General features: G+C 42.3%; 1 protein-coding gene across 1 annotated transcript; it reads right to left on the reverse strand.

Moving 5' to 3' along the window:
- Window positions 1-2,680: 2,680 nt before the first annotated feature.
- Window positions 2,681-24,250, reverse strand: pde1a (phosphodiesterase 1A, calmodulin-dependent). Its single transcript, XM_034561307.1, has 16 exons — window positions 22,943-24,250; window positions 17,438-17,464; window positions 13,824-13,937; window positions 13,541-13,723; window positions 12,477-12,543; window positions 10,494-10,610; window positions 9,445-9,585; window positions 9,254-9,354; window positions 7,673-7,798; window positions 7,409-7,510; window positions 6,015-6,135; window positions 5,335-5,416; window positions 4,894-5,014; window positions 4,269-4,453; window positions 3,584-3,772; window positions 2,681-3,494 (listed from the first exon to the last, which is right to left on the reverse strand). Exons 1-16 carry the CDS (start codon window positions 23,500-23,502, stop codon window positions 3,436-3,438), a joined length of 2,295 nt encoding a protein of 764 aa, XP_034417198.1. The 5' UTR covers window positions 23,503-24,250; the 3' UTR covers window positions 2,681-3,435.
- Between the last annotated feature and the right edge of the window lie 1,848 nt (window positions 24,251-26,098).

Consider the following 26,098-nt stretch of genomic DNA (forward strand, 5'->3'; position numbering starts at 1 on the left):
TTAAGCTCCCATATCTCACACTCTTTAATGTGATTTGTAAGTATATAGTTGGACTGAAAGAGAAATGAAAGAGAGAAAAACTATCTAAATACTCATCATAATTAACTGTATGTTTATACATGCAAGTAAATGCCTGTTGCCCTCTGGTGGTGTTTTTGACAGTGCAGCCACATCAGAAACACTGGTTTCTTCCCAGCGCCTCCCACTGCCCCCTAGCATCTGAAATGCATTGCATCTCATCAGAAGGTTGATTTGCAGTCGAACGCTCGTAACATTGTTTCAGACGGTGTGCATGCACGAGGTGGTCGGTCGGCTTATGGTCCTTTAGGTCCAAGAACAGACACGAAATATTAAAAATAAAGTTATCAACTGTGCTGGAGAAACTCCCAATTGATCGGTTTTGATTGATATTTGTCTTCATACAACAGTTAGTTCTGACCGAGTAATTTGATTGGACAAATTAGACATAAAGGACAACAGCAATGGGAGTTTTAACTATACGTATCACTCTGTTTTGCAGCCGCAAATTACATTAAAAGTCCTTATCGATCTTAGATTATGCATTGCGATTTATAATAAACATAAGAAGAATATATAAACACTTTCAGGTTTTGAAAGCTTGCTTAAAAGTTACTGGGGACCAGTAGAGCAGGAAACGATGGAGCAACCTTGGCCTACTACTGTCTTGACTCACAGGAAACACACGTGCCACCAACATCAAATGTAAGCCTGATTAAGACTTACACTTAAGTGTAAGATTGTAAGACTGATATTGAATGCTTGAATAAAGATTTGAATAACTCGAATAAACGGAGGCATACAAAAATGATAACAGGAGGAGACTGGAGCTCTGAATGTTTAATACAATAATACAGAAAACAGCTGTACAGTATACAGTGCACACATTCACTCTCACACACACTCACATTCTCAAACACACACACACACACACACAGAGCCAAAGAGCACATGATGACTATAGCACACATTGCATGAACGAACACAGTGCTCAGAGGATCTAAAGACTTTCCAGTCGGCCATGTTGGCGCCACCCTTCAGCTCGTTTGGCCGTTGCTATAGGAGCCGGTGTTTTCTTGTCACCCGAGTGGTATTATGGACGGCACTGTTCTTTATTCACAGTCAGGAGAAGTGACAGCAATGTGGTTTTAATAGTAAGAGTGCAGAAGCAACAGAAATTGTCCAATGATTTCTGAGCTTCTGTCCATTTTAAGGAACATTCTGGTATTTTCTGACAATCGTACCTTTAAATCTGTTTCCATTTTAAGTGCTTTTGTCCACTGCAGTTTCTACAAAGACGGTGGAGAGTACAATGTTACGATAGCATATGGGTATATATTAACCGGTTATAAATCCACACTGATTCACTGCCGCTGCTCTGCTCTCCCTGGGTTAAAACTTCTGCCCACGCCCCAATCAGTGATGTCATAGCAGGCACTGGTCAGGTCAGTTTGACATTTCAATTAATAAACCACCATTTGGTCCGTTTAAGCGGTATGAGAGTGAAATACATCTTTTAAAGTCACAGCTACACGACAATATTTGATTGGATAAATGCCCCCAAGTTTAGGAAGAGCCATCAGAAATATTGTGTTTTAGAGGAAGAGAAAAGAATTGTTTCGATGTAAAAATTTGAGGATTAGAACTTTGGAAACGTGTCTTTTATTTCACTGTGTCTTTAAATAATGCGTCATAATTTACTAACGCTAGCACAAGTGCAAATAGTCACTATGTCACCAAGCTTCTAGTATCACATTTTTTATAAGGATGCAATGATGAACTTTGCTCAGTTGCTTTCTAGGGTACACGCACGCACACACATTCATACATATGGCTAGCTAACAAACAGCAACCGCTAGCACCATTTGTAGGTGGAATGCAAAAACACTCCAGTAGTCAAATGCATGCACATATGCAATACAATATGAGTTTTTTTATTAATTTTTTTGTCATGTTGAATTATTTTTGACTTGCTGAGACATCATTTTGTACCAACGACAGTGAATTTGCGTGTGCTAAAAATGTTCTATTGGCTTTCTCGCAACGCACATTTAGGATTGTTCAGCGATAAAGTGCCAGTTTTACCGTATCCTCTACTTGCATTCTTGGGGGGAAACAATCACCACCCAATCAAGTAACAAGACTAAGAGCCTAGAGCCATGCTAGTGGCTCTGTGAGGCTACTTTGGCACTGCAATGCTTTGGGCTGAATGCTAACATGTTCACAACAGATAAGCTAACGGGACAGGGCTTTGAAGCGTCATGTGATGCCATGGGGCCCAGAAATACTTTTTTTCACATAGACTTACATTGGGAAAGAGACAACAGTAACTCAGAGGGTGTTTTTTGTTTTTGTTTTCCGGTGAATCAACTTCCCAGTACGAACACTTCAATAGCCCTTATCTAACTCATTAGGTCCTAAAAGTTGTAACAGACTAACAGCCGAGTTATTTTAGACTTGAATGTCAAACTGTTCAAACACTGTATCCAGTTCTCTTTATACATCCATGATGTTTACCAGGTATAATGTGTACAGTGTTCACCATTTTAGATAGTCAAGTTAGTATGCTAACATTTGCAAACTACAAGTAACTACAAAGTACAGCTGAAGCTGATGGGAATGTCATTAGTTGTGCAGGTATTTGTTGGAACGAGACAGTTCATAGTTGTTAAGACATTTTACTCAAAAAACCACAAAAAACAACCTTGTGGCGCGAGAGGAAAAATAAAATGATCAACAAAGTCATTACAATACATCTTCTTTCTTGGCGATCCATTTGATAGTTGATATTTCAGTCTGGACCAAAAGCCACGTGGCTATCGTGGCTATGACATCATATATTGGGGTGTGACCAGAAGCACAACATGTTTGATTATTTGAACCCAGAACAGACAACAGAGCAGAAATCCCTCTTCACACTCCTAATAAAAAGTGTATCACAACAGGCCTGCTTCATTCACTAAACCTCCACAACCGCTTCTCAACAGCTCCATGTCTCATTCCTCCAGATAATAGAAGTTTAGCCTGCCTAAGCTGTGAACTGCAACTGTACGCTCTGTGGTTTTCACCCGTCAATCTTTATTTAAAATTAAAAATGTTGATATTTCCACTTATTTCACAGACAGTGCTCCTCTGAGCCTCTATTAAAATCATGAAACACTTTTACCACAGTGAATGGACCATGACACTGCTAAGAAGCTGTTATCTGATGAATGTTGTCTCTTTGAATGAGATGTTTTCATTGTCAGTTGTAAACATATGGTCGAGTGGCCCTTTGGGGGCCACTGAGGGGCCACCGAACCAGCTGCTGTGTTTAAACAGAGGAGTCCGAACCCTCGTTGTCACTGCACCGTTCCACCTGTTGCCATGGTGATCTGCCACAGTCAGATACAGCGGTGAGTTCGCCGTGGAGCGCCATCAGGCGTTTTCAGGCACTTCATCTTGGTCTTCCTCCTTTTGCTCCTTGGGCCCCGCCCCTGCAATGGTTAGCATAGCAACAAGTCAGTCCATTGAGAGTTACAGTTTTTTGGGGGGGAAATGTTTGAGAACGATGTTCTGTACGTACCGTTCCAGGACAGGTGGACGGGCGACATGTCGCCTTGAGGTTCCTCAGGAGGGGAACCCTCTGGGTTCTGTGATTGGTCAGAGGTGTGTCCATCAGGGACACTGTGACTGGGCGAGGCATGGGATTGGACGTCTGAGTTGACGTTAGACTCCACTTTCTCTTGTTCCTCTTGCTCCTTATTGGCTAGCTCTGTTCACAACACAGAAACATTCAAGTTGCAGGAAACGAGATAAACAGTCACTTTTCTTCCGATATCTACAGGAGGGAAAATGTGATGTTCTGTGCAGAGCATTTGAAGTTTAAGATAACGTCAAATAACTAACGAGAACGTGTCTGAAGGCATGCTATACTCTCTGTGAGGTTATGCTCACAATGACTATGCTATCATAGTGACGTTTGGCAGGTATAACACCAACATGGTGCCCATCTTAGTTTAGCATGCTAACATGAGCTAATTAGCAATACACTCAAATTGCAGCCGAGGCTATAGGTTTCTCATAGGTTTTGCAGGTATTTATTGCAGGTGACTTGTGATTGTGAGAAACAAAAACACGTTATGGCATTTTCAAGGACGGCAAAAAGATAGTATATGACGTACATACAGAGCTACAAATGACAGATTTTTTAATTTCCTGTACCTTTTAAGTGTGTGTGTGTGTGTGTGTGTGTGTGTGTGTGTGTGTACCGTGCACAGACAGTTCTTTCCATCTGTCCTTGTTACTGCCGATGACGCCGGATAAGTGGACCTTCAGAGCCGGCAGGTCGATGGCTGTCAGGGAAAAGTCCATCTGTCCATCATTGCTGTTCCCATAGCGACCGCTACTGTGTCTCTGCACCGACTCCACAGTAACCGAACCACTTCCTGTCAGACTGGATAAAAGCAGAGTTATGGACCACAGGGCATATGGAGGGTTCAGAACCAATGAAGCCCCACAAACGTGAAATAGTCACAGCTTCTATGAAGTCCATGTAAACTGACGAAAATTATTTGGGAACCCGAGGCCCCATTATGAGTGTATTTGCAGCCTTGTGTCAGCTGACACATATCTTAATCAGTTCCACACAGAGATATTTAATAGATTTATTTTCTGCCACATTGATACTAGGACCTTTTTTTATTTTGGGTCTATATATATATATATGTTTTTCTAACATTGTTGCTAATATTTTGGACTGATGATTCAATGAGCAGAGGGTCCTTACATCTATTACACTTGTGGGGAACGTTTTTTGCCTTGAAGTGGAACTTTGATTACTTTTATCTTGTGCAGTAACAGTAGTAGTAGTAGTAGTAGTAGTAGTAGTAGTACCTGGACCTCCTGTTTCCTGTCTCTCTGGCCTTCCTGTCCTCTTCTATCAGAGGTTCAATCACTTTCTCTGTGGTGTCGATCAGAACGCTGAAAGTCGGCTCCACGATGAAGTCTATGAAACCTGCAACCAGAGAGAGAGAGAGAGACATGATGGAGAGAAGAGAAAAGGTCAAAGGATGGAGGAGTAGAAATACATTATCATTGATAGACATCAGTTCTTCTTCTTTCTATAATTTGATAATCAAACCAATCTCTGGGAGAAAGCAGAGCATGATATCAGTTCTTCAAACCACCAGCAGGTGTCATTGTTGAACTAAAGTACATATACACTAAGAGCCTCCTGTCATGAGTCAACAGTACAGTCGTAGTATATGTTACTAGTTCACGGTACTCCTCACCTGCTGTGGCCCTTTTGTATTATTGGTTGACGGTTGCTCTTACCTATCTGTGATTGGGCGATCATGGTGGCTTTGCGGTCACAGAGAGGAGAGAAAGGAAGGCCGAGTTCCACCTCTTTGTCTCCCTGGAAGAGACACAGTCACCAAGGCAACGTGAACGCCGCAAACTCAAAGCAACTGTGTGGTATTTACATCCACTTTGATGGATAGGATGAATACAGCAAAGCAAAGAGTGTCAATTCAAACAGGAAGAAGGGCAAAAAGCGGCCTGAATATGCAACAAATTACCCGTACAGTCCGGTTGGAGATATTTCTACATACCGCAGAGGATTATTAGTTTGACGGAGAGAAAACATGAGGATATCATTACCACATAGTCAAGATAGTCCCATTTTTGTTGTAGAGAGAAGGAAATAAATCTTCCCATTTTAAAAGCTGGAACCAATGTTTGGCGATTTATTTTTCTTCAAAAAAATGAAACAATAATTTAAAAAAGTTGCTAAATCATTTTCATTTAATCAATAAAAATCAGTTAATAAACCAATAGTTTCAGCTGTACTTGTATAAACCTTTGGAAAACAGCATATTTTATAAGCTCTTCATGTTTTGTATTGTTAATATAATAATAACTGAAGCTGTGTGTGTGTGTGTGTGTGTGTGTGTGTGTGTGTGTGTGTGTGTGTGTGTGTGTGTGTGTGTGTGTGTGTGTGTGTGTGTGTGTACCTGTCTAAAGAACTCCTCCATCAGACTGTGAGTCCAGCGGTCGTGCAGCGGCCAGGCTTTGGCTGGATGACTGATGTCTGCAGCGTGAAGCATCAGAGACAAAACCTTCACTTTGTCGAGACTGGAGAGACGGAGCAAAAAACGTTTCACTTAAAAGTCATTTTTAATAGAGCACTCAATAATAAACTGTAAAAGCAACACTTCTCGTGAGTTTGTCAGGAGAAAGTCAGCATATTGTAATTAAAAACCGTATCAAGAAATGTTTGAGTGAATCTGTTGGTGCATGGAAAAGGAGTCAAAGTTAGTTTTAACTGGTACCGTTCCCCAGCTGCTGCAGCAGCACAGGCAGAACTAACAGGTTGACAAGCTGATGACAGCGTCTTCCCCAAAATCTCATTCAAGCGTGAGCTGCCCCCCCTCCAAAGCCCACCCCCCCAGCTTCACTCCAGCAGGGCTGACAAACAGAGAAGGGAAGCTGGACTCTGGTGAGACTTGGTACTCTTCCTGTGAGAGCCCCACGAGGACCCCCAGACCAATCTGGTTCAGCAGCCTGCAGGACCTTATGTTGTCAGTTTCAACAAACACTCCCACTGGTGATCTCCATCAGATGGACCCGCCACACTCGGTCTGCCACGATGCATTATTTCAAGTCTTCTTAAGCATATAATATTTGCATTTTCAATAGAAAAAAAAAAATCTTCCCGAAGAGGAATTAGTGTGATGAAATGATGATTTCATAGTCTAGTCCAGGCATGATGGGAGGATGGTGGGACTATACAAAGAAAATTAAAAAGTGCAACTGATTTTTTTCACGTTATAACTAAACCATTTTTAAGGCTATCCAGACTTGTTTTCTATTATTATTGTCTATTATTAATTATATTTTTTAATTGTATTATTTATATCTTGTTACTACACAATTACTTTGTTTCCTTATATGTCTTGTGATAAAATGAAAAAAGAAAAAGGTAATATGGTTGTAATAATAAAAGAAAAACATATTTATTTGTATGAAGATGTACTTTTTTGTGTGATGAAAATGTAATATGATAATATATGTATATATATATATATATATATATATATATATGAAACATATCTGAGAGACATCATTAAAATGAGAATCAGACTAGATAGATAGATAGATAGATAGATAGATAGATAGATAGATAGATAGATAGATAGATAGATAGATAGATAGATAGATAGATAGATAGATAGATAGATAGATAGATGTAATGTAATACATTCTTTATTTAATCATAAAAATGTTTTTCATGAATTCCTTGCTAACCAGTAGATTATAACCAGCAGAATAATGTCGTAGCTAAAATAAAAAACACGTGTATGTTGGCTGAAGCTTAGAGGTCAAAGGTCATGGCTGTAGCACTGACCTGTCGGTCTGTGTCAGGGTGTTCCTCATGGTCTTGATCTGCTGGAAGTGACAGGACATGTCTGTGGACATCACCATCTCTATCACCAGAGCCCTCAGCTCCCTGCCAACGATCAATACACCTAATCAGTGACCAGTAGCCGTGACAAGTATTAACCCTCGTGTGTGTGTGTGTGTGTGTGTGTGTGTGTGTGTGTGTGTGTGTGTGTGTGTGTGTGTGTGTGTGTGTGTGTGTGTGTGTGTGTGTGTGTGTGTGTGTGCATGCCTCCAGTCATCCTTGTTCAGGTTGACCAGGATGTTCATGTCCTCCTCGGCCATCAGCCGGTAGGCGGCGCTGACATGATGGTTCTCCAGCACCGACCTGTCGTTGTAGAGAATGGCAACCTCCGACCTGACAGACAGACACGACATCCAATCAGATGCTTTCAAATACGCAGACCTCAACAACTACATGTTTACGATCTTTCTTATTCTCCCATAGTTTATAGATCAAGTCTCACATTTTTGTTTTGTTTGGAGACATTTATCAGTCAAAGCTTATTGAAAATTCAATATTTTTCTCCAGTGATAACTGTGATGCTCAGTTGTCCACTTTTGTTCAAATCTTTCAATAATAATAATTTGATTGAGTGCCTCTTTACACTCCTTTTTCATTCATAATCTCTCAGTCTCTCTCTCTCTCTCTCTCTCTCTGTGATTACTGGTTGTGGGCGTTCCCTTTAAATTAACCAACCAGATTCTGCACAGTTTCCTTCAGCCAATCACATCGTTGCTGTCAAACTTTAAAATAGGTTCTCCTCTCTGCTGCTGTCAGTTGTCATTGAAGCTCAAAATGGTTGCGACCCTCCTCCACCTCCAGTCACCTCCGGTCAGCATCACAGTCACGCTCCTCATTCATCATCGGATGGCAGCAGCTCCCCTCACCACCACCACCACCTCTGGTGCCTTATCACACCTCAGCATCACTATGCCTCTATTATCCTACTACAGGATGGAGTCCAATCACCAAAGACTTTGCACTATTCAAATGTTATGCATGTGCAATACATTATTGTTAATCAGTTCAAAATGAATAAAGACCTGCAAAACTACACTCTCATCCGCTTTAGCTGTACTGTACGTTAGCTGTGTAGACATGGTTAATATTAAATCTGCTAAACATAAGTGTGTTGAAATGCTGAAGTTCAAAACATCAACACTTAGTAACCAAGTCACAAGCACAGCTGGAGGCTCTTTGTCACATCTCTTTGTTATCAGTTGGTATTTGAGCGTCTTTCCAGTTGCACCTAAAGACTTATTTCTTAAAAGAGGCGGGTCTTATTTTTAAGTAAAAACACTCATCCATAGAAAACAAACTTGTTTCATTAGGCCAAGTCTGTGACAAAAAAGCTCACTGTCTCATCAGATCCTTCATAGATAATCTATAATTGTAATAATTCATAACAAGACTGCACATTCTAAGACTCAAGGCATCATCCCCAAATTCAAATGTGATAATAAACCTCTGTGTTGAATGACGCATCTTAATTGTAGTTGGTACATTTGTCAAAGACAAGTTTTTCTCAAACTTTAATATTTTTTATTTAAATTAATTTTGTAACCCTTGTGACAAACCACAAAAGTGAATGTACATCGTTATGATTTAAATAACTATTTTCGGTTGCCCCAATACTTTTTCATGTTAATGTTTATTTATTATGTTTACTATACCTTGTTTAAAAATATTTAATTTGATGTCATTTGATTGATATTTACTTTTTTATATCTAATTCATTTGCTTTTTATATCGTGTCTGTTAACAATGGTCTATAAAGAGTAAATCATTTGATATTACAGTCCACATTACCTGGTGTGGATGTGGAAGTTGTTGGTGGTTCCTGTGTGTTCGAAGTCGTGAATTGCTGCAGCAAAAACCATCGCAAGAATCTCCAGCTCGCTGAGCCAGTGCTGCCAACACACACACACAAGTGCACGCACACACAGTTAGCTGAATGAAATAGTTCAGTGATAAAGTGTGTGTGTGTGTGTGTGTGTTACCATCAGTCCAGTGTGCAGCATCAGGAAGTGGGCGGTCTGAGTGACGTCGGCAGCGTGGATCAGGTTGTGGTAGGGGTTCTTGTGTTTGCTGTAGCCGTTCTCCAGAGCTTCAACAAACTGCACCAGAGCCTGCACCGGGATCTGAACACAGGACCAGAGGTAGTACAGAGAGTACAGGTACTACGAGTACTCCAGGAACAAAGGCTTCTAGAAGCTCGGCTGACGTTGAGGCAGGTGGACCATGATATTGTTTGGTGTTCAACGTTCTGTGCTCCCTTCATCGTATTATTACAGTAAACTGTCTCCATTACAACATCTTATCTTTGGGATCTTTTTCTCGTAATACTGAGGTGCCAAGCTAAGTTTGCATGAAAGGAAATTATAATAATTATGAGATAACATCTACAATCTCCAATATTTTGTTTCTTTTTATGAATGCCATGCAATTGTACCATGAGCCAAATAAGCTTCAAGCTACAGCTACAAGTCCTAGGGGGGCTAGCAGGACTATATCAGCTGGGTGATGTAACTTCCTGGAAACAGTCGGGCACATAACCGCACCACCATAACTTAGCTTTAACACTTTGGTTATTGTACAAATTAATTAGTGCACTTTAGAGATGTTGCAAGGCAGGTTTAAGTTAAAAGAAAACTTGAGACAGATTTTAGACAAAGCCAGGCTAGCTGTCCAGTCTTTTTGCTAAGCTAAGCGACTATGGGTCAGTGGTCAGTGGTTAGCAGGTCCCTCTTTCAATCAGGGGGTTGGTGGTTCAATCCCCGCCCTAATTGATGTGTCCTTGAACAAGACACTTAACCCCGAATTGCTCCCCGTAGCTGTGTGTATGAATGTGAAGTGTCTTTGAGTACCTTTAAAAAAAGAGCTATATAAATTAAATGGATTATTATTATAATAGCTTCACATTGTATCAATTCACTGATGGTTCTGGTTTTTGTCCATTAAGAGATCTTGCCACCCAGCACACCTAAGCTCTAGCCACACTGACACGAGTCCAAGCACACAGGTGTTAGCTTTATAAAGCTGTGTGTACCCTGAACCTGTTGATGAGGTCATAGCGGTTCAGCAGGTCGTAGACCAGGAACTTGAGTGCATGGTCTCCGGTGCCCTCGTGGAAGGAAAAGACATCAAACGACCAGTGATCCACTTCCTGTAAAACAACAAGTAAGATCCAGGGAGACATTTAACAACATCTGATGTTATGCTGGTACAATGCAGAGATGCAGCAGGCCGTCTGGTCATCTCAGTGTAATTCAATGTAATGTAGGCTTTCTGCCAGAAGAGGGCAGTGTGTTTATAATGTTGGCTGACATTGGAAGAATGGAGCAACCAATTCAATTAATGATAATCATTATTCATTAGGTCATAATTATATTTTATGTTGTTTATGATTTATACATTGTTGTTTTCCATTCTTTCTGTTTGCGTTTTACATCATTTGAGAAGCATCAATGATAATTGGTTGCTGTATTTATTGTTTAATCTAATATTTTTCTGAGTTTGGCCAGGAGGCCCTGAGATGGAGACATATGTCATTACAAACACACCACTGAAAATCTTTTCCGCCTCCACCTCTTCCTTTCTTCCTTCAAATGCTCCTCCTTCTCTAATCCATCTCTTCATTTTTCTCTCAACCCCTTTTCCTTCCATTCCTGCTCCTCCAACCTTCCCTTATCTGCCTTCTACCTCTCCTTCAATTCAATTCCTCTTCCTTTCCACTTCTACCTCCTCCTTTTTGTATTTCACTGTCCTCCTTTATCTCCTCCTCTTCTGCTTTATCCATACTCACCTTTTCCACCTCCTCTTCCTTCGCTATTACATTCTCTCCCCACCAGCTCCTTACATCTTTATCTGCTTTTTTCCTTCCTTCCTACTTCCTACTGTACGTCCCTATACCTCTTCTTTTCCTTCTCCTTTCCTCTTCGCCCCCTTTTCATATTTTTTCCCTGTTCTTCTATACCTCCTTTTCTTCCCTACCTCCTCCTTTCGGCCTCATAATATTCTTTCTCTGCTTACTCTTGTCCTAACTCATTTAATTTTCTCAGTCATTATTCACTTCTCCATTTAATTTCCCTTTTCTGCCTCTTCCTTCCTTTTAGATCCTTGTTGCCTCTCTTTCTCTTTTTTCTTTATTCCTTTGATAATTCCCACTGTCCTCTTTACCTTATGTTCCTTTCCTACTTTGTCTCTATCTCATTTATTCCTTCCCTACTTCCTCCTTCCCTTCTCTTCCTCGCCTTCTTCCTGAAATGATGCCAGAAGCCTTCTGGATTTGAGCCATCCGAACAATGGACTTTTTTAACTGTTGTGGTCTGGGAAGCGTTACCGCAGTCAAAGAGCCAGAGCGGAGAGATTAAAGAGGAGCTACTTCCCTCAGGCCATCTGAATCCTGAACGACGACACTGCCAAGCCTCCTGAAAGACTATAGCTCTCATGTTATGTCAGTTACCCTTGCCATTCCCCTGCATCCCTCTACATATGCACCATATTTCATATTTGCACATAGCAGTTTATCTTTGCTGTATTGTTTCATTATGTATTTTCTTGTGGCGCATGTATTTTACTGGAGAGACAACAAATAATGGCGCTGAATGTAAAAAGAAAATATGTTGAGTAGGTGACAAATGCAACTTCCATTCTCTACCTCCTTTATTTCCTCTTTTGTTTCCTTCTCTCCTTCCAAAATGTCATGTACCTCTTCACCTCCCTTCCATACCTCCTTAATCCTCTTTTATTTGACCACTTTCTATACCTCCTCTTTACTTTTCTTTCTTTACCTCTTCCTTTTCAATACCACCATTCATTCCCTACTCCCTAATTTCCTTTTATACTTCCTCAACATTTTCCTCAACTTTGACAGTCGTCTTCCATTCTTGTTTCTATTTCTCTTGTCTGCCTCCTCCTTTCCTTTCAAGTTTCTGGAGAAAACAAAACTGTCTTTCCGAGTAGGAACTGACTGATGTATATTTTTAAAATGAATAATAAAATGATTTCTCAGTAATAACACTGTTTTTACCTTCAGAGCTGTCAAAGCTGTGGGAGGGTAGGTCAGACCAGCCATGTTGGACGTCCGTCTGTACATCCTAAAGTCACACACACACACACACACACCGATAAAAATCTCACACTTATATACAGACAGTTGCTTGCACATAAACACTCCTCACGCAGACCTCTAGTCGCCCTCCTCCAGTTTGTGACAAGGATGAATTGTTCGTCGTCATGGTAACCGTGTTCTAAACACACACAGTGAGCGCTGCCTCGGTGCGGTACATATTTTTTTGATTTCATGCGTCATTAAGCTGCCGCAGATGAACTGATAGCATTCTATCACTGCAAATCATTTGCCCTCTAATGACATTGGACCTCATGGTTTCTCTACACGATCTGCATCTCCAGCTCGCTGGCACGCTAACATCGTTACACTTCATGTTCGACCCTGTAATCACATCTGCGGCGAAGTCGGGCCGGATGCGTTCTGATGTTTATTTTGAGGAAGTTGATGATTGTTTTTCTCGTTCGTCTTCAGGTGCAAGACAAAAATAACTATTTTTTGTTTGTTCGAGACAATCATCTGACTGGGCTTCCTGTTATTATTACAATGCATTAAACGGCCCTATGTGACTGTTGAGCATGTGATTCCAAAACCACAGCCATCAATCGGCTGCTCTAACCACTTAGGTTTCAGTTTTCAGAACCTGAGGTTCAACACGGATGTTGGGTGCTGGCTCACATTCTGTGATCCAGTTCAGCCTAATGGTGTTGGTTCAGGGTTGAGGTCAGTCAAGTTCTTTCTCATCAAACTCATAGTTTTCTCACATTTCTCTAAGGAGCCGGCTTTGTGCACAAACGGACAAACACAAACTCAAAGTTGGATGCACACCATTTTCTGAAGTAGGAAAAACAGACCCAGACTAAAAGCAAATGTGTTTGTATTGTTTCCCTAATTCTCTACAACGGAGATGGTGGGTGCAAAGTTTGCAGGACTCACAAAGTCCCAATAGTTGCATTTTATTTAAGCCACATAACTTGGATGTAAATGTTGATTTTCAAATACTTTAAATTTAAAAAATGTTTTACCTTTCTACAAATATCCCAGCTTGCACAGCATGGACGATGCTCCGGAATCTCGGCTTCTCCTCAGGGCGACGCTTGGCCACACCCATCTTCCTGGTGAAGGTGCATGCCAGCCAATCCCGTACTTCGCTGGGCACCGACTCCGCCTGCAAGTCGCTGAGCTCGTCCTCGGTGTCCAACAGACGCCTGCAGGACAGAAAGAGTCCGTCACAGCTGGGACAACCAGTGGCGAGGATATATTTTGGCCACACATCCATTCATCTGTTGGTCAGTCGATCGGTCCTACTTGGTCTCATCAGTGTAAACGTTGTCCAACATGGCAGCAGCGAGCTCCAGGTTCCTGCGGAGTTCCTGCAGGTCCACGACTCCCCGGTCCATCTGCTCCAGAACCCCCTTTAACCTGACGAGACAAACACACACACACACACACACACACACACACACAGGTCGCACACAGTGCACTCATGTGCTCAGTTATTGGACTATACATCAGAGGAAGATTACCAAACAGGAAGTAATTTGAGTTATTTGGAGATTTGTTTGTGTCATTTGGTCCAACTGGAGAGGAATTTGTTCCCTCCAATAAGCTTTATTCAAACTTGTCATATATACAGTTTGTTCCAGAGGTAAGAGAAGCTCATTCAAAATAATGATTATATTTATAATAATAACACTAAACACTGCCTTGGAATAGAGACATTTTCATCAGTATGCTGCGGCTTGTTTCATGTGCTTGGATAAGGACGACGGTTTAAAAAAACAAATATTGTCAAAGTTTTAGCAGCCTTTAGCAACGACCAATCCCCATAATCCCTTGACAAGTATGGGCTAAACGTCACGGCTCGACAGAGGAGGCGAGACCAGGGGCCATGTCTGTAATATCAGCAAGACCGAGACAGAGAGGAGAGAACACGTCGGAAAGTTTAGACAGCAGTCATTTCGACTAGAAAATCGAAAGAAAAGGACTTCAGGAGCGAGAGTGTTGGTGAGTTTTTATGGATAAGGACAAAACCAAGTGTGACCAACACGCTGTAGTTTTCTGTGCTCACCAGTTTGCCTTCAATCATGGAGTAAGTTACAGAAACTAACGGAACAGATATGACGTCATGACTTTTCGCTCTCCCGGTAACATGGCCAGCTACGGTAGCCGGCCATGTTACCGGGAACGTCCCCCGGCTCGTCATCCACACCGGCCGACTTGCTTTGAGCCATTTAAAGAAAACTAGCAAGCTCGGTTAGTTTAGTTCATTGTACTCACAGGAAAATAATGGCTCTTAAATAGTTCTTTAAGAGGCTGTGCGGTTCCAAGAAGAACCATCACCGACTAAAGAACAATTCCATCTATTGGATGGTTCTACATGTTTGTGATATGGTTCTTTGGGATATTAAAGGGTTCCTAATTCACATTATTGGAGTTATTCGATCGTGGGAGATGGTATATGTTTGCAAAAAAAAACGAACTTGCCAAGATCTAGGGGTGAGGGTAGTTAGCTGGCAGCCGATATATACATTTATTTATTTATTTCCAGAAAGTGGTTACTCAAAGAACCAATCATTCCTTGGAATAAAGAACCATTTCTAAAAATGGTTCTTTATTGAGCCATTTGGGCCCATTTTTTAAAGTTCCTCAAAGAACAATTTTTTAAAGGTTCTTTTAGTTTAGTTTGGCTGCGTTATCTGCAGCAAAATAGCACAGCCAGTCATTACTTAAATGAGAGCTATTCAATCTGTGCTGTTTTCAGTCTCATCAAGCTGGAGATACCTTTGCCCAAAAGGGACCAGCAGGAAATAAATTATTTCCTGCTGTTATCTTCATCTCATCTTAGCCATGTCACGCTGAGCTGTCTGAGCTCACTGTTGCCAGATTTCAGTCAGGAATTCACAGCCCTGAACTCGCCCACCCAAAACTATTATTACCTGCCCACTTCAATAAAAGGTAGCCGCATTTGGAGACTCTGTCTGAGCGGCTGTTTTAAGTGCTGAGAGCTCTGGTACACTGGTAAAAAAAGAAATATTGATATTACTAGATATATAGTAATATCAATATTATTTTTTTATGGCGTTAGGGTTAGGAGGCTATAAATATATATATATATATATATATATATATATATATATATATATATATATATATAGTAATATCATATTTCTGGAAAACTCAAAGCTTACTCCATGTTTGACCTTTTATAGCAGAAATCTGAGTGGACACACTTTAAAAGGTCAATGACAAAGAGTTCAAGTTCAAACCATGTAAACTTCCCGTGCAGCTGCAAGTTATAACAAATGTAAGACGCTGCTTCACTTTGCCCTTCTGCTCTTCTTTAACGTTATTCACCTGCGCGTCGATAGACTGTACCGTCCGCCGTAATGAAAGATCCCTCCATTGCAGACTTCATACACCTGCTAACTCGCAGGAGGAAGTACCGATCTTCATACACTGCACCCACACAGCTGCTGTGCCATTCACACCACAGAACCAGAACACGAAAATCTGTTTCCTCCAGATGGACACATGACACCCAGCCTCCTGTCAATCAGCTGACTCCCACAGTCAGCAATGGGAGTCTCCTCCCGGAATTAAACATGTTGCCAGACAGTCGACCGCCACGTTACACTCGCTGCGTCTTTGTCAGTCGGGACAGAGGTTCGTTTACAGATTGAGACCCAAACTTTTGTATTTATAAAGGATTCTGAGTTTATTTTTCCACAGCCATGTAATAAGTTCCTTTTTTAATAATATCTCAAAATGGTATTGCTTGCAGATGCTGAGGGGGTGTGAGGGCACATTCTGTAATCCAAAGAGGGCTTGTATATTCATCCATTACCTACCACACAGTCCTGGTATATTAATGGATGAATAGACAGAATGACGAATGGATATTTTACGCTGGGCTGTGAATGTGTTTTTGCTGTCCAGGATGGATGGTTCAAATGTTTACAATGGAGGAAGCCGACTACGGGGAGATATAAAGACTCAGGCAGGCATCGTGCCGTCGTCGTGGTTACGAAAACACCTTCCTGTAAACTGGATGAAATCCGTTTTAGTTGCCATGGTTACAGCTGGAGTCAAGCAGGGAGACGGAGCGAGGGAGAAATAAAAGTTCAAGACTGCAGACATTCATTTGCTTGAATGTCTGCATGACATTTAATTTTCCTGAAAAAAAGAGAAAGAAAACCACCCAATAGCTTCACTTCTTTTGGGAACAGTACATTATTATCCTTATCATCAGCAGTATCTGCGACTCTCAAGGGCTCAAGTCAGACGTCAAGACGTTTGATTATTGATCACTATAAACTCAGGGAGTCAGCTTTTGTACGCAAAGGAGCAGACTCTCGCCAGTTGTGTATGCGATCCTGGCAAAACAAAAACAAAGCAGTTCATTTACAGAGTGACGTGCTTCCAACGGTGGAGGAAGGAAGTACACCATCCTTCTTGGCAGTGACGACACAGCCGCACTCTAAAGATAAGCAAAGAGGGGGAGCTGAGGAGACAGCTAGCGAATGTATATAATTTAAAATTAAAATCATAACTCAGATATAGACACCCAAAACCGTTTTGTTTACCAGGTTGTCAACTTGTTTATTTCTGCTGTAAAGTTGGGCATTTTAACTTTGGGGACAAGGTTGCCATTTGGATAAATATGAGGGGTCCTGAGGTTATTCATGTGAGAGGAAAAGAAGAAGAAACAAAGTTCTGATACACACTGTTTTCAGTTTCTGGACTCTTTTTCTGTGCTGTTTTGTGAAATATTGAATCATTTGACCTCTCTGGGCCTCAAACTGTTATTTAAAGAAAACCAATGTCTCTTTAGCGGAACTGGAAACAACTCATAGACAGCCTCTCCTTCGTGTGTGTGTGTGTGTGTGTGTGTGAGGGGGGGGGGGGGGGGGTTATCTTACCTCTGCGAGGCACATTTATATTTCTGCCTGTAAAGAAAAAAACAAAACAGAAGAGTCACGCAAAAGAACACATGTGTGTCCTCATCATACATGTAAACTGATTAAAACGTAAACTGACAGCGATCCGGTGGTCGGAGTCAAACCCTCGAGAACATTGTTGACTAGTGGCAACAGTCCGTAGCGCAGGTCACATGACACACACTGGCCCAAAATACCTTCCACAAACACATTCAGGCTAGCAGCAAACGGTGCGACCAGCACAGACAGTGCAAACAACAACAACAACAGTGCTGACCTGGGGTTATTATAACTCGGATTATAACACACACACACATAGAGGGAGAGTAACTTCAAACTTTGCTCAGGATGCCATATCACAAGTATTGACATAGCACATAGTTGTTTGCTGCTGTGTTGATGTTTCATTGCACGACACCTGGATTATCTCGATGTCACAAGATCACACAAAACTCCCTCTCGTCGGGCTTGTGGTCCGGAGCCAAGACCGATTAGCGTCCTGTGAGGAGCTCCTGGCAGCCACGGGGATGGCTAAGGTGTGAGACGACTCAAAACAACAGAGTAAGTTAGCTTAGACGCTTCAAGCACATCAGTTACATCACCACTGGGCACTATTTCTTCATTCAAAGAAAAGCAAAGAACGACACTGAAGGCTTTTTCTTCATGCAAAAGATATATTCGAGTGTTTCATTTAAAAGATGGTATTGGTGGGTTTTTTGGTGACGCCTTCTCAGACGGTTCTGTGTAGCAAACCATCTGACTAGTCAGGTTAAAGCCCTGAATTGTATACCTTTTAAATGTGCACGGTTGCCACTTTAATACTTTTCTACACATTGAGTTGAAATAAGATCAATAGGAAAGAATATTAAAGTCAAAAGTTGGTTGCAACCGTTATGCTTATTTTTACACCAGAGCAGGGGGCTGGGAGACCCCAAACAAAGAGAAACAAAACACCAGAGGTCGTACATCCATCGTGGTCGTGGCTCACTGCTAATTCCATTCCATGCATTGGACCAATGAAAAAAGCTGGTGAGTAAATGGTAAACCACAAGTTGATCCATTTGGTCTGAAATGAGCCAATCCGAATCCTGAAGGCTGTATCTCAGCTCTGACCTGTCTCATCTCGGAAATGTGACAGCGGGATTTTTGTCTTGTTATTTCACACTGGTCTGCGTGGGCACTTCAACACTGAATTACAAATCAGGGTACGGCGGGCTGAGCAGCGCCAGGCTGCATTGTGTTTTTTTGGTCGAAAAAAAACAACAAAAGCATGCTGCTGCACCAGCAGTGACAGGTGAGGACGGAGATAGTTTCTGGAGGAATGACTCACCGCTCCGTCATGACTTTTCCAGGCTGCCGCCTTCAGTGAGAGAGAATTTGCATTTTTCTTCCTCTCGTGTTTTTTTCTTCCTTTCTCTACTTTCCTCCTTGTGATGGTGTGTGTGTGTGTGTGTGTGTGTGTGTGTGTGTGTGTGTGTGTTTTTTGGGTTTTTTTTTACTGTCACCTCACACATTTTCTTTCCCCGCGTCCTTGAGCGTTATTAGTAGCCTACTGAGCATGTACATAATATTATATTCTTAGATGCTTTATTTCTCCGCATGACTGTTTGCGATGCACCACCTCAGGGTGCGTTTCACGCTTTTTTAGTGGCTAAGTCTACACCGCCTACATCAAGACCAAGCGCCCTGGCCTGAAGAGAAAGCAGAGCATCCATTAAAATGCAGCAGTCTGTTAATAAACCAACTGCAAAACACACACACATGAATAAATATAAATACATGAAAAGCATTTGTGTTCTATTGTTTTAGAGTCCGAAAGTTAAATGTTACTGTAAATGCATGAGAGCAGAAACTAGAATTGAAAGTAGTTACCGAATGCATCAGACGGGTTATCACTGTTTCTAGACTGGACTGGTTTATCCCAGTGTCTGCGGCTCTCTGTGATCGAGTCTCATTTGTTTTCATGCACGCAATTTCAGGTGACTGGATATAAAAACTAGCTATTCTGGGTTTTATTCTTTTCTTTTTTTATTGTAGTCGCTGATCTGTATCAACTGTATGATGATTTTCCGCTTCACAAAACAGTCTGATGAACTCTGCGGCGCACATTTTCTCACTTTTACTGTTATTTTCCCCTCTTCCATCTCATTATTTCATCCCTCTCACCGAAGAAAATGTAAAAGGTTTTATTTAAACGATTAAAAAGATTTAATGCGAAGCAGTAGGTTCTGAAAAAGAGAAGAAAAACTGTGTAAAACCCGAAATAAAGATAAATAAGATACATATTTTGTGTTTTTGTCCTCAGCTGAAACGAGATGCTCTGCTGTTACCATGGAAACATGGGAGGACGAAGAAGAAGAAGAAAAGCCAATCTGTATTAATTGTTTTCCCTCCAAACAGCAGAGACCTCTATTGTGTGTTGATCTGCATCCAGGGTTCATATCTATCATAAGGAGAATTAATACGATCAACCGGGGTAAATGAATAAAGACCCAAGAGGGCACTTAGTGGTTCAAGGACTACTTGCACCAAACACACACACACACACACACACACACACACACACACACACACACACATACAATATGAAGCAGCTGACTCTGTAATGAGGAGATTGAGTTGAGTCGATCTACCTGTTTGTCATTCTAATACATCTTCGAGCTGTTTGGTTGTTTCCGTTGAAATTCGGCGGCTTCACAATCTAATTGCAATCTTATTGGAATTGAGCACTCAGAGAAGTTGTCGCCGCAGCTTTAAGAGACTCTTTGCCTGCAGATGGAGCAAGTTTTAACACAGAGAAGGTGCTCTTTCTTTCCGTAGGATACTGTCAAGCGTCAACATGCTGAGAGTTGGCGTCTTCCTTTGTGTCTGTGTGTCAGATGTTCCCGATCTAAATCTGGAAACGTGTCACACTTTGCACTGAAGACACGCTTCTTTATTCCATTGAAGACGCATTCACTGAGCTGTTAGGCATATTCGGATGAATGGAAAACTTTCATGCTCTCCAAACTAACAAAGTAAGTATTCTCATGGCGTCTGTACTGAGAGTACAAGGCAGTGTGTTGTCACAGATATCACACATTGTGTAACATCCAGCAGCGCTGCAAGAGGCAACATGTCGACATCGGTCAATCGCAAAGTGCGATAAACGTCCCAGTGCATCAAAATAATCATACGGTCTCTACAATCCGGCATATTTATATTTAAGCAGCCAGTACCAATGACTAGCTGCCAAAAACAAGTCAACAAAAATCACACATTTGTTGACCCTTTGTGTCGTTTCCGTTCAACCGGTTGCTGGTCGTTTGCCACAAGAGGCTTCGGCTGTCAATCACAATCTGTCAATCCAAACAGGAGTCTGGCTGTTTAAAACCGGAAAGAAACGTGGCACTTAGCTTCACTGCGATCATCGACTGATAGGCTCAAGCTAAAAGTAAAGACTACTGCATTGTCGCCCAATAACGGAACGGGTTTGTCAACCAGCCGACATATAACGTCAGCCCGGTGCTCGGACAGGATGTGGCTGTAGAGACGGGACATTTGCAAAGGAGCCGGCACTTTTAGGTGTGACATGTAAACATTTTGCATTCATTATTATTTGGGATGTTTGATGGTTTCTTGTTTGTTTGTTTTTTGGTGTATGGGCCATGTTTACATGCTATGTCAGTTTAGTAGATGAGCTTCTGTGTTGAATTCTGCATTTATATTTTCTATCTCGTTGAATCACTGCTGACAGATAACACGTTCACTCGCCAATGTTTATTACAGGATTTGGCCAAATTAAACACTTCTCTTGGCCTCAACTTCTTCAACTGACAACACACCAACTTCTGCTGGCAAATCTTTCGCTCTGTTGCCAGTTAGTTACTAATACAAGATGCTGTTCAGCAAGTAGGGTCTGTTGAACATAAAGAGAATAGCCAAGGGGCATACTTTAGTGTGTGTGTGTGTGTGTGTGTGTGTGTGTGTGTGTGTGTGTGTGTGTGTGTGTGTGTGTGTGTGTGTGTGTGTACGTGTGTGTGCGTGTGTGTGTGTGTGTGTGTGTGTGTATGTGTGTGTGTGTGTGTGTGAGTGTGTGTGTGCGTGCCCCGAAAACACACAACAGCATTCGTGAGGTCCCACACTGATAGTGGGTGATATTGCCCGGATCACAGGGAGTGTTCCACTTCCTCCCAAAGGTGCTGGGTCATAGTCGGGGTCAGTGCTCTCAAGCCTGGAGCCTCCGGCCTGCAGCAGAGATGAGCAGCTGGTAAGATCACACCTTTCAGTCTTGTAGACTTCGGACCCAACAGATGCCGATTCAAGTGACATCACTCGAGGACATTTACATTTACCAGACCTCACTAAAGGCTTTGTATATTGTTATGTATATTCGGCCGTCTTTCATCCCAGTCTGCTGCTCCGATCAACTGAAGTTGCAAAAGAAGCAAAGAAGTCCTCATTCCATCACCCTCCTTCAATAACTCATTACAAATGATCTATAGTCTCCCATCACTGCTACATGTCTTCTGAATTTGCTCGACCATATATTGTACATATTATGATGTTGTAATTTTTGTGTGAGATTGTTTGACATTTATCTGTTTTATTTGTTTTGAATTGACTTGCCTTCTGTTGCTGCCTTTTTGGGAAGGTCATCACTGTAAATGAGAACTGCTTCTCAATTGACTTCTCTGGTTAAATAAAGGTAAAATGAACACATTTTTTCACATGTCCCAAACACCTGTAAATCCACTTATATTTAAAGTCAATTCTGGTAAACTACTCCTTCAGTTTCATGATCAGCTGCAAGGCTGTTGCTGCATGAAGATATTAGGCTCCATTTAAAGACATGCATGTTCTCAGTGAGTGTGCATGGTGATGATGTACGAGGGTCTGAGAATGAAGTTGGTTTGTAAACAGACACCTGAAACATCAACAGGACATTTAAGGAAAACACTAATGCTCAGTTTGTCTCTCTCTCTCTCTCTCTCTCCTAATCTGTCCATCTTTGCAGAGAGTTTTGCTGCATCGCAACGCTCTGCCGTTACCATGGCAACCCACGGAGAACAAAAAGCCAAGCTGCTTTACATCTGCCGCCGTGGCCCCGGATTCAGGCCGATGTGGGGACGCTGTCCCCGCTGCGATGCTGGTTATTAGCGTCCACTACTGAGAAAATATCTGACAGACAGACAGACTGGAGAACGAGAAGCTGTGACCTCATCTCTCTCTCTCTCTCTCTCACACACTCTCTCTCTCTTTCTCTTTCTATTTCTCTCTCACTCTCTCTCTCTCTCATGTTCAGTGATGTTGCACACCCACAGTTTTCAACTAATTTTCTGTCATTTCCCTCCATCCTCGGTCCGTGCCAACATCACCACGGCAACCAGGCGGCCACACTGATGCCCCGACTCCTCACAACATGATCACCACTTATCAATCGCGCTGTCACATCATCATTAACATTACGTCACCAGCCGTCTGAGGGTATCATCTGTGCTTACTCACATCCCTCTCAGTCGGATCAGGACCTGGTTGTTGTGGTTCTGCTCCAGAGCGTAGTCAAAGTCCTGCACCTCCTCAATTTTCACCCCTTCAATCCGCTGCTGCTCCTGCTCCGTCTGCTGCTGCTCTTCCGTCTGCTGCTCCTCAGTCTGCACCTCCTCCTGCTGCTGCTGCTGCTCCTCCTCCTCCTCTGTCTGCTGCAGCACCTCAATCTGCTGCTCCTCCTCCATCTGCTCCTGTTCAGTCTGCTGCACCTCCTCCTGCTCTATCACCTCACTCTGCTGCACCTCGTCCTGCTCCTGTTGCATCTGCTCCTCCTGCTGCCCCTCCACTGTGTGCAGTTGCTGCTCAGCGTGCACCTCCTCCGGCTCCTGCTGCACCTCTTCCTCATTTTGCTCCTCCTCTTTCTGCCGCACCCCCTCAGACTCTACCTCCTCCTGTTCTTGGTCCTGTTGGGGCATTTGCTCTCCCTGCTTTTCCTCCTGTTGCTGCACTTCCTCCTCCTGCTCCTCAGCCTCCAGCAGCTCCTTGGGCAGCTGCGACTCCTCCGTCTCCTCGTTCATCTCGGCGTGGTGAAGGAGGAGAAGGAGGTGGAGGTTTTTGTTGTTGTCAGTATCGGTGCTCACAATGACTTTGGTCTGAAGCGTCCGGACGTCTTTCAGACTGACGGAGTTGTGAAAACATCGACGCTGATCACGGCCGAGAGGCGACTTTGGGTTCGATGGAACTTCATCCAACTTCCTTCGATGACACCGACAGCCTGGACTTTCCCCAAAATGATCCGATCCGTTGCAGAGGGGTTAAATGTCTGAGGCCACAAGACAAAGTGTTGTGTTTTTAAAAAGTTGAAGAGCAGCAACAGACTGACGACATCTTTTCATCGATCGAATTCCGACAAGAAAACGAGGCTGACGACTTCCTTCACGGCTCACAGCTGAGCTCTGCACTCCGGCACTGCGGCTGCAAAATGATCCAGCTCAGCTGTCCCAGAGCATCGCCGTAGCAACGCAAGGAGGAAGTCGACCAGCAATAAAGGCGGGATGGAGTGAGAGTGAGAGAGAGAGAGAGAGAGAGAAAGGAGCGATGGAGGAGGACAAAGGAGAAGCAGAGAACATCGCAGGTTTCCGTGGTAACTCAACAACGGTTGCTAAGAGTGATGGAATCCTGCATCTGACAGACCTCCCTCTTACTCCTCCTCTTTCTCACCCCCCTCCTAAATTAAAAAGCCCACAACGTTACGCTCCTTTCAAACAGCACACACATCTCAATCTGTCCTCCCCTCGCTCACCCGCTGCGTCTGAGAGGAAGAATGTGTGTATGTGCGTGTACCCTGCTGAGCTGTGTGTGTGTGTGTGTGTGTGTGTGGTATTTAGACGATGATGATGTAATGGTCCTGAAAAGAGAGTCACAAAACCTCTCCAGTCAAGTGGCACAACCAAATCAGTCTGCAGTCCTGCTGGCGTCCCCTAGAGGCTGCCGTGGTCATTACTCCTTGTTATACTGAGCCTGGCGCTATTTGGAAGGGTCATGTGGTCAATACAATGTTGAGGGTTCATCCCCTGGGGAGTGTATAGAGACAGTACTCCATGTCAAAACACAAATTGGGGCAGTTGTGAGGGAGAGATTAATAACAAATGAATAATCAAAATTAAGAAGCAGAGCTCGTCCTCGGTTTTAGTTACTGGCACCGGATTCTACATTTCCCATAATGCAACTCAGTGGTGTCTTGTCTTATATCCTTGCTGCCCCCTTTCAAACTTCCCGCCTCCCAATCGTGATACAGGCTTTCTGCTATTTGCAGTCTCCAAGCCTAAACCAAATTAACCCTGATGACATCACTATGACATCATTAGGGTTATTTTCTCAGACTTGGCAAAGCTCCTCCACAGTCACAGGAGACAATAGATGTTTTCACAAGCAAAGTAGGACTATTTATAGAATATATATATATTTTCTGACGTGAGCGTTTTTCTTACCAGGCCGTGGGGTTTTTCACAGCACATTGGTTGGTGGTTTGAAGGACACGCCTCCTGATGCTGCACCTGGTCCTGATTGGATGCTGCACCCGCCTCACCACCTCACTTGGCTGTAGAGAGTCCCCTGATGGAGGAAGAGGAAGGAAAACCTTGTTTTAAAAACTGGAACAGTTGATGTCTTTCGTTGCAACTATTTAAACTATTTAGCTGTTTCACAGTGTGAATTTTCAAAACTGAGGTCTATGGTGGTCTCTTTGATGATCCTATGCTGTAAGTTTTACGGCACCTGCTGAGAGTTTTTGCACATAAAAATTACTCTCGCAAGACAGACCTAAAAATAGAAAAAATAAAGGATCCACAGCAGCAACTGAAACAGGCAACTTTGTACTGTTTGATGTTGAAATTATTTCAATTCATTAATATGTATTATCTTAATTCTATGTTTTATATGTGTATATATAAAGAAAATCCAGTAAAAATAAATATATAAATATATATATATTTGAAACAAAACTCAATTGCAACATACAGTCTTACATCATTTCATTACTTCCTGTCCATATTTGTTCGTTAGTATTAATGACACGGCTAAGAGGAGAGGTAAATACAGCTCCAGAAAACAAAGAAAACAACATGAAAATGAAAGAAAATAAAAAATATAAAGGCTGTGTGGTACACAGAGTACACAGAGAGGGGAGGCCTAATAAAATGATAGAATAACCGTGTGTGTGTTTGTATGTATGTGTGTGTGTATGTGTGTGTGTGTGTGTGCACACACAATATCTTTGTGAGGACCAATTTGAGTTTAAGACCGTCGGAGAGAGATGTCCTCTCCTTTTTAATAAGCTTGTAAATTGGCTAATGGTGAATCAGTTTGTACTCTCGCATCTCAAGTTGCAAATTGTGCTGTAAACAATGAGCAGTGCACAAAAAAGGGAGTCTTGGCTGGCTTCAACTAAACCCCAGAAATATAGCCCGTTGGCCCCAGAGGTGTATCCGTCGTCAGACCGATAGCTCATGGGTTCCTATATTGGGTATTTACTTGTGAAGGTTATGGTTATGGGCAAGTGGCTTGAAAATGCATTGTCAATGAGTCTCCTCACAAAGATAGAAGTTCAACCTAGTTTGTCCTGGATTAGTTCAGGCGAACTTTGGTTCGCTGGGTTTATTTCTTTGTGCGTTA

This window comes from Cyclopterus lumpus, chromosome 21 (assembly GCF_009769545.1).
Source record: "Cyclopterus lumpus isolate fCycLum1 chromosome 21, fCycLum1.pri, whole genome shotgun sequence".
Classification (NCBI taxonomy): domain Eukaryota; kingdom Metazoa; phylum Chordata; class Actinopteri; order Perciformes; family Cyclopteridae; genus Cyclopterus; species Cyclopterus lumpus.